Genomic DNA, 9573 nt, shown 5'->3' on the forward strand with positions numbered 1-9573 from the left:
CAATCAATCCTCGAGGTCTGCAGGGGATCTAGCACTACGTGCAGTGGGGACTAGCGACTGGAACTCCCTCCTAACAGCATCAATCTGAAAATAACAACAATGGAGGCGGGGTGAGTCCAACACTCAGCAGGTACAATTGATATGCAAAGTAAAGAAATAACACCTAGTACTAATCATGTGTACAGTCTCCTGATAAAAATAAAGATAAATGCAAACCGAAGTAGACAGGAGAGAATCTGTACTAACCAGGACCCGGTATAAGGATAAACAGTCCGAAAGGTATAGAAAACCAGTATGCATGTCAAACATAGGTATCCAAACAATATGCAGCATATAAGTGCAGCAAACACAATCACAAACAATAAATGCATCATGCATATGATGCCAATGTCATGGTCACCCCTGACGTCAGTCAGCCAACTCACAACAAAAGTGGGACCAAGTGGGTAGGGCTGTGACAACCGTGCACTCAGCAACACTACTCCTGATGAGTGATCGAGTGGACGGGATGCTGTCGGAGTACATACGTACTCCTACCCCAAATCATAAATGGGGGAGCGCAATGCTCTCATCTCCCGGTACACTATGACGGGGAGGAATCTCTAACGTGCTACACGCTGCGTCACACTACCCATGAGCGGATCAACGGAGCACCGGAAGAGTCAAACTGACGTGCTACCACGCTGTGTCACGCTACCCATGAGCGTCACAACGGAGCACCGAACAGTGATGAAAACTGGCAAAGTGCTCGACAATAATGGAGCAATCTCTCACACAGCATGCAATCATGCGAATGGTGCATGTCACTAAGCAAGGTAATATGCTAAATCAATCCTCTAGACATATAATAATGGGCACCATAGTGAATAGATCAAAACAAGATATACTGATCAATAAGGTATCAAACCTAGGTCCTGACATGGTAAAACATGGTTATATCACTACCCATAAGCATGTGAAATAAGATAGGTATCAATACGAGATGCAAACAAACAATCAATCAAGCAGGCAACATGTATCGGGCAGTGATTAACCGAAACAAATAGGAAAACACAATTAATGAAAATTGTTAATTTCATTACTAAGCATATCAAAGATAATAAGTCAAAAGTACCCGCCTCCGAAAATAGAAAGGTCCAATCTGACTCCGAGATACTCGTCTCGCGTCAAAGTCCTGTGTCACCAATAAATATATATTTTATTTAGCTACATTCCTATAAATAGCTAAATAAAAAATCTCTTGCACTAAATTAGGGTCAAACCCCAATTAACACAATAACATAAACCTAATTCCAATTATACATATACAACCAATTACAAAAATCTAACTCATACCTAATCCAACCTAATTAAATATCTTACCTCAACACCAAAGTCTCCTCTATTATTCCACAACAAGTAGTTGCTGTCGGGACAGGGCAGCCGCTGAAACCAGATACACCACCGTCGAATTGAATCTAAAATTAGAGACTACCACCCTTAGTTAGCATAACCTTCCACACAACCCAAGTGCTGCTCACGGCAGGGATAAGAACCAGATCACAGAATTGAAAACAAAAACAAACCCTAAGCCTTACCTCAAGTTCCACAACCTAGAAATCCAAATCAACCTCGCTGCTGGAATCCAAGAGTTGCTGCTCAATAGGGTTGTTTACCGCTAGAAGGTGGCTGCCGGAAATTAGAAACACCCCTCAAAGCACAAAAACCCCATCAATCCGTGACCTAGAGTGGCAGCAAGGAGAGGGTCGGCGTCGGCATTGGTGGCGGCGCGAGGTGGCTAGGGCAAAGGCGTCGGCGCTCAGTGGCTGGCACAGAGGAAAGAAGGGAGAATGGTGGCGATGTCTCGTGAGGCGGCGGTGCTGCTCTCGTCGCCGGCGGCAGAGGATCGGCAGCAGGGGAAAGATAACTGTCGGCACTTCTCCAAGCGGCGTCGGCTGTGGCTAGGGCACCAGTGGCCGGGGCTAGGAACCCCACGGCAAGAGGCTACGGCAGAGGAGAAGAAGATGTGGCGGCGGAGGAAACTGCCGTGGCCGGCGGTTAGGGCAAAGAAGGGAAAACGAGCGGCGTCGGGAAGAAGAAATGAAAAGGCTCGGGTGCGCGAGGGACAGAAACGAAGGATTTAAAGAAAATAAAGAAAATGTAAAGAAAAAGAAAAGGGAAAAGGAAAAGAAAAATAAAACTTTTCCTTATTAAAACTGGGTAGCCTAAACAGGTTTTTCCGACCCCGTTTTTATCCCCGTTAACTTGTCCGTACGAGCTCCGAAAAATTCCCGAAAAATTTCCAAAAATTTCGGAAAATTCCCTTATTAATATTCGCCTATTTTTCGGTATTTTACAGCCACATTCAGATATGACTTAGCCCAAACACATACAGGACCCCCTCCAATAACAGTCGGTGCATGTGATATTTCTGACCAGCCAAGCTCACGACTACTTGAAGGTAGTCTGACCGGCTTCGATACCGACTGACCAGAGGGGACTTCGCCAACTCTATATGCAGCCGATATGGGATTCGGGCCAGACGGGAAGACGAACGTAGAAGTAATGCTTCCTCCAGTGCTTATTTAAGGAAGACATTTTATCGAAGTAAACGATGCCCACTCGGGCTTGAAACAGATAGGTGCTCAACTCAGAAACTTAGAGTAACAAAAGTAGTGAAACACTGAGTACCAAAGGAATGTCATGTAGATGAAACAGTATGACTACCCTGCACACACTCTAAAAGAGTTGGACACTAATTGATACAAAGAAATATGAAAATATTTACAAACTTTGAATAAAAAGGGGTGAATGGGAAAGCACAAGTTGGCTAAAGATTGATCATTAAACAAGGGCAGAAAACTATTGGAAGGCATATGAGGACAGTCGTAGGTAGACAGGATGACAATCTTATAACTTTCGAGGAAACGATATGTTTGTTGTATTTGGTCGACCTCATCACCATTAAACTTAGATTCAGTGGAGGTATACTAGAGCCCAGGGATGGCCGGGGATGACGAGAAGATTCAGCCATGAAGCAGAAAAAAGGAGGGAAAAAGAAGGATTCAAAGAGAGGAAGGGCTTACTGCAAAGGAAATCATCAGCAAAGGCTGTGGAGGAAGAGGAGAAGGTGACGGTGAACGCAAGGAAGACGATAGGGTAAAAGAAAAAGTTAGGGGCTTAAAAATATGGAGGACGACTGCTCTGAGCCATCCGATCAAGGGCTTTGGAAAATGGGGATTCATCGCGACGGTTGAATTTGAAAAGGTTGTTGTCACATTAAACCCAAATAGCCGTCTGTCACATTACTCACGCGGCGGCATGCAAAGGCGACATGTGGCATTCGGTTATAGGTGGTATTAATGAGGAAGCAGGGGCATGATTATAAGGTCTGACCAAGTGTGCTTGGCATTAATGGGTGAAGATCTGAACGATTTTTGAGAAATTAGGGTGACGTCAGCAGCAATTAAAAATCATTACAGGCAAAGCAGAGAGCGGTAAAGAGTCGGAAAATTGGCTAAGGGTAGTGCAAATTGAGTCAAACGACGACTATAAATCCTTGAGTCAGAGAGCATAGCAGCCGGACGACGGCAATAAACCCTTGAGTCAGAGCGCATCACACCTAAATAATGGCTATAAACCTTGGAGTCAGAGAACATCACAGCCGAACGATAACTATAAACCCTTGAGTCAGAGAGCTTCGTAACCAAATGACGATTATAAACCCTTGAGTCAGAGAGTATCGCAGCTGAACGACGACTATAAACCCTTGAGTTAGAGAGCATCGCAGCCGAACGATGGCTATAAACCCTAGGTCACTTGGTCGGGAAGAAAAGAGCTTCTGAATTACTAATTGTCTAGTCAGTCGAACTTGCAACCTTATTTGACTAGACTTAAGGGGAAGACATGTGATGTTGTGATGAAGGGGAACCCCACCAGTGGGTCAAAGTAGAAGAAAAGCATCAGACGTGTCAGAGCAGTCAAAGGCCCGGACCCATGAACCAAACCAAATAAGCTGAGAGGCGGCAGAGTTTGTCCGGGCAGGCGTGACAACTCTGTCGGTCCAGTCGTGTCCGAACGACCGCTCAAAGAAAGCCCGCGATTAAGGCTAATAACCAAGCAGCAACTCCCTCGGACCCCTACTCTCGAGCGAGAGGCATGTCCGGTCAGACAAAGGGCAACCCTCCGACAATAATAAGTCCGAACGGAAAGCCTGGCAATAGCTCTGTGCATTACGTTCCGGCTGGGACTACTTGGCCGAGTAGCGGCGGGTCGGTCGCATGTGGACCCACTAGCTATCTTGTCATATCTTTTTGGGAGTTTATGCTGCTGACAGCAGAGTATGTCCAGCAGGCAAATCGTACTTTAGAAGCTTCCATACTGTCACATCAGAGAGTTGCATGGTTACTTACAAAGACACTTTTTGACTTATCTTTTCCTAGGACGTTTAAGAAAATGCGCCTACGCTTTGAGATGTGTGCACGAGTACTACAACAATACTATAAAAGGAGGTTTCTATACATGTGGAGGTATGTGCAATTTCATTTTCTATATGCTTTAACTACAGTTCTTCATTTTTCTACATCACCATAGACTGACTTGAGCGTCGAATGACCAACGTCGGGAACCTCTTCCCGACTTGGCACTAACACTTTTGTGTCGTAAGACTACGAGGAGTCTTCGCTTTGTCAACATTTAAGTCACCATCCTCTCTATTTTTGGACAGGATCAAGGTGCATCACAAGGGGAACATAACGCCTGCAAAATCGATCTGGACATGTACATAGTCATTTTGCCTACATGGAAGCAAGCAAAAACACAGCAACCATTCGGCGATGTAGATTTGGAGATCGTCTTTAGAAGTAATATCAAATCCATTCTTATCATACAACTTCAAATTTTCTTTTCTTTACATTGGTTTCACTATGTTCATGCTGGCATGGCACTCGAGCATCTGTCTGATACCTTCAGTCCAGATCTTTTTGTCACATTTTCTGCATTCGAATTCGATTAACCTATCTGGAGTTCTGATCCCAAAATAGGCCCTCTGATTGCTTCCATCTTCCACTTCTCTTCCAGGCCATGCAGGTATGTTGGAGCAAACATCAATCACAATACCTGAAAGAAAACAGTGTCAACTAACTAGCTATTGGTTGGAACTAGAACTTCTCCATTCCCCATCTGCTACTCTTACTCTTCTTCTTCTTGATGAAGGTCCCAGCCATGTGTGTACTCTTTGTTTTCACCACCACCTGCAATATGATACATGATCAGCAGCACTGTCTTAGCTTTGGTAAAGGAAAGTTTAGACAGCAGTTCTCCTAAGTTCAAGATATTACCTCCCATTTGGAGTTTGTATATACTGAAACTTGCTTCCAGTGAAGAATTCCTGCCACATATGCATTACTGAGCACTGTGTTTCGATCAAAACTACTCTTTGGTAAACTAATTCTTAGCAAAAGGGGCACTACCTTTTCTAGTGCGTTTAACGAGCTGCCCTCCTCTAGCAACAAAAGTCAAGGGAAGGAGGCACTTGTCTAATTCCTTCTCCCCTGTTGCTGCTGCTGCACTTTGAATCTCTGTACAAAGCCTCGCCCTCAACGTTGCTGCTCCTCGTAAGGCTACACGGTAGAACACGAAGAGGGTCGGATTAAAACTTGATCTGTGAAAGTTTTATTATTATTATTATTATTATTTATTATATCTAGATCATTACCGGTCGCAGCTCCGGCTGTGAGTGCCATCACGTCTCCGCTGCTCTGCGCCCCAACCGCCGAGTGGATGACCGTCATGATCTGCGCCTGAGTCGCGCCCATCGTCTGCGCCATCTCCACGCAGTGCGACGCCACCAGCGCCGCGGCCGAGGCAATGGCAGCGGTGATCTGGCTGCCACCGTTGGCTTTGGATCCTTCCTGAGAGAAGACGGCGGTGGCGACGACAGCTGCGACGGCAGCCGCGACTCCGGCGACGGAGGTGGCGGCGTAGGCTTGGGCTTTGCGAGTTCGAGCCTCGGCCCTTCGCTTCTCCCTCTGGTCCTTGAGCCATGCGCCCATCGTCTTCCCTCTCGGCGAGCCTCTGTGCAACTGGAAGCAAGGTGAAAGGGACTGATTTAGTGTTGAAAAAAATTTACAAAAAAATCTTTTTGGAAAATTTGATCTTTCAATCCAATGTTTATCGATATGCTTTGCCTTGAGTTCGATGTTGTCTCTTGGCGAAATGGGCGGACTAATCGCGGACACCTCACCGGCACTGGCAACTGTGATCTCTGCCACTGGATTCTGCATGCACAGCAAAATTAAACCCATCAATTCATCAAACACACAGCGATCCGCGACAAATCGAATCGTCGGCCGCCCGCCCTACCACTTCTCTCCTGGCGGCGGACGAATCCGAAGGTGGTTTCTTGGACTCGAACAGAGTCAGCGCTTTGGAGACCTCAAGAGCAGAGAGGCTCCAGGAGCGCGCGAGGAACTCCATCGCCTCCGTGGGCGTCTCCGGCGGCCGCAGCGCCAGGGGGAGGCTGCTCGCCGGGCGCTCTTCCTCGATGTCCTCCAGCCGCGTCGTCGACGCGCGGTGATGGCGAAGAGGATGATGCGAAGGCTTCTCCATGGAAGATCACCACCATGAGTCCATGAGATGAGATGCGAGTAGGAGATTGGTCCGATGGAGTAGTGATAATAAAGGCGAAGACGTCGCGCATTGCAATTCGAAGCTGGTGGTGAATCTAATAATAATTCTCTAATTAATTCCCCACGAATGGCCTCTGTAATGATTCCTGCTCCACTTCCGGTGAATCCGTGAATTAGTCCGAGTATGTCCTCCTCCTCGTGTTGCCATTTGTACTAATAATTAATAATGATTTAGCTTTTTTATATTGATCAGATAAAATTAGTAGTCTCCGGGATTAAAGTGTCACGATAGAATATTAAGATTGCCCATTAAATAAGGGTGTAATCAAAGGACTGATATTATCATTTTTTTTTAGATAAATTAGCGAAGACATAGAAGCTTTGTGTAATCAATAATTAAAAATCTATTTAGATAAATAGAAATAACTTTTTGTTTACTTCAGAGTCATGGTGCAATGGAAGGGTTTTCATATTGTAATATTTAAGTATCAAATCTTCGATTATAATCATATTTATAACAATTTTTCCTCTGAAACATGCAATCATAAGATATTAAAACTTCTGTAAATTAATATTTTTGTTGATATATACATTTTCAATCGTGTATGAGATAATTACTATACTAGTGTAGCACTTCAAAAGTATAGTGTAGCACTTCAAAATTATCGTCATTAGATCACAAGTCTCTCTTGCTCCCTAGATAATTGGTGCATTTATTTTAGGCTTCAATTTGAGGAGAAGAGTGACTTTTGAAGAACAAAAGCGAGATGAAGATGATATGATACCAAAAGAGGACCACGAGGATAAGCATATAGCGGTATCAATCAATGTCAAATTCAAAGGAATAATCACAAGAGGACCACGAGGCGTTGGAGGAATGACCACTAACAATGAGCTTGCCGCGAGATCAAAGTAGGAGTAGAGAAAGATTAATACATACATCTATGTGTTTCTCATAAATGAATGCTTGTAGTTGTATATCACATAGGTTAGGTGTGTATATATATACTCAACAACTAATTGTGAAGATGGTCAAATCTTATATCTTCGAATCATATGATAGTAATTAGTTTTTTTTAATGTGTGAATACCGAATTCCTTTATGGTTTGATCCTTTACCAAAATACAAAGTTAATTTATCGTTCATTTAGACAAATTGCAAGCCCTTAACCGGATTCCTTTTAATCATTCACTTAAACAAATTTCAAAGCAATTCATTAAATAAGATATGTGTGTATTTACTTTATATTAGGATAATTATTTTTTCAATATAATATAATATAATATAATATAATATAATATAATATCAAAACACTTAATCATCGTGATTAAGATTAACAAATGCCTATATCTTTATGTCATCTTTTATCCCAACGAGAAGGCAATAAGATTGTACTTATAGTTGGGTCTATTGTAACTATTATATGAGGAATGGCAGACATAATTAAGTAGCGTCACTAAGTTTAAACCACGCCCGCTGATTGCCCTTTCGTGGTCCTCAAAACTCTATACACTAAATTCATATGTTTATCGAATGAAAAATATTATTTTCGTACTAATTTAAAGCCAAGTTCCAATTATCTTCTTTTAAATAAAAATAAAAATAAAAAATAAAGTGGCATTTTAATTATGGGGTGATTGATGGCGTAGCACCTCACCGGGTTTCTCGCGGCTGGGTGGGCAGTGCACTACTCGCTACATTTGACTCGTACTCGATCGAATTAATTAGCCATCGTTGTTCAGTAGCTATCTAATTGGGCCCATGTTATTATTCCATGGCCCAAGTTCCAATATCACCATTTTTTCTAATTGGGCCCATGTTATTATTCCATATTAACTTTTACCACATGGCTCGCTCGGTTGATTCGGGTTGTGTCGCTGCTCATGAATTCGCTTGTGTGGGTTGACTCGATCAGATTGAGTTGGCTGCCGGCCTAATTTCATTTTGGAATATTAAATTTTCCTCTTTATTCTCATGTGAATTAATACTTACATATATTCTTAGAGGTGTAAGTACTCGAGTTTAAGCACTTTCACACTGTTAATGATGCATGTATGATCACAACTTGAGCTCTAAATCGAGTTCTTGAGAGCTGCAAATGCTGTCTTATTATTGTTCCCGTGGAATTGAACCATTCATCTTCACTGTACACATTTATCTGCATTATTGGATCATCAAAAGATCAATTAGTTCTAGTCCTGATTTCTTTTAAGAGAGGAAAGGTTGCTGTTGATCTTCTAGCTTCATAACCTACAAAATTGCTGCATAAAATATACACAAGATTGTTAAGAATATATTTCTTAAACATCAATAATATATGCATATAAAACATATATATGAAATTAAATCACCTTGTTGTTGCTGGAGAATTATGATTTGAGAAAGTATTAGTTCTTCTTTCCATCATCAACTCAAAGTTTGAACTCTAATGCAATGCACTTATGCAATAGAGCAAGAGAGAGAGGGAGAGGAGGAGGAGGTGGAGGAGGAAGAGAACAAGTACCTCAAGAGCATTTTGGAAGTGTTTGTGTTGGAGTTGCAAATAATTGTATAGTTTACTTGAGTAGGTTTCATAGGTTTTGATTTAAGTTCAACCTAGGCGATTCTTTGACATTAGAATACTTAAAAAAACAGTTAGGATGAAGGAAATGGTGGACTTAATGACAATACAAGTACGCCCACGCTTTTCGTGTTAATTGATATTCAATTGGTGAAGCAGAAGCCACAAGGTTGGACCCTCCATTTTCTTGGAGTCTTCGGCACTAGTGTATTATTTAATATTATAGATCAAGAAGCTTCACTTGCCTTTAACATAACACGAGGGAGCCTAACAAAACTAGATTTCGGAATTCATATCTCACTTTATTTATATATATACTAAAAGAGAAACATATTTAGTCCAGATGGGATTTAGATTTGTCGAATCTACTCAATACATTCATTCCCAGAAATAAAATATGCTGG

The 9573-nt window shown here is 42.4% G+C and overlaps 1 protein-coding gene across 1 annotated transcript; it reads right to left on the minus strand.

Annotated features, from left to right (window-relative positions):
- Window positions 1-4811: 4811 nt before the first annotated feature.
- On the minus strand, window positions 4812-6673 carry LOC122015185 (VAN3-binding protein-like). The gene is made up of 7 exons (XM_042571983.1): window positions 6343-6673; window positions 6168-6257; window positions 5696-6062; window positions 5451-5600; window positions 5319-5368; window positions 5174-5231; window positions 4812-5097 (listed from the first exon to the last, which is right to left on the minus strand). The coding sequence occupies exons 1-7, from the start codon at window positions 6586-6588 to the stop codon at window positions 4889-4891; spliced, it is 1170 nt and encodes a 389-aa protein (XP_042427917.1). The 5' UTR covers window positions 6589-6673; the 3' UTR covers window positions 4812-4888.
- Window positions 6674-9573: the final 2900 nt, after the last annotated feature.

The sequence above is a fragment of the Zingiber officinale genome, chromosome 1B (genome assembly GCF_018446385.1).
Source record: "Zingiber officinale cultivar Zhangliang chromosome 1B, Zo_v1.1, whole genome shotgun sequence".
In the NCBI taxonomy this organism is placed as follows: domain Eukaryota; kingdom Viridiplantae; phylum Streptophyta; class Magnoliopsida; order Zingiberales; family Zingiberaceae; genus Zingiber; species Zingiber officinale.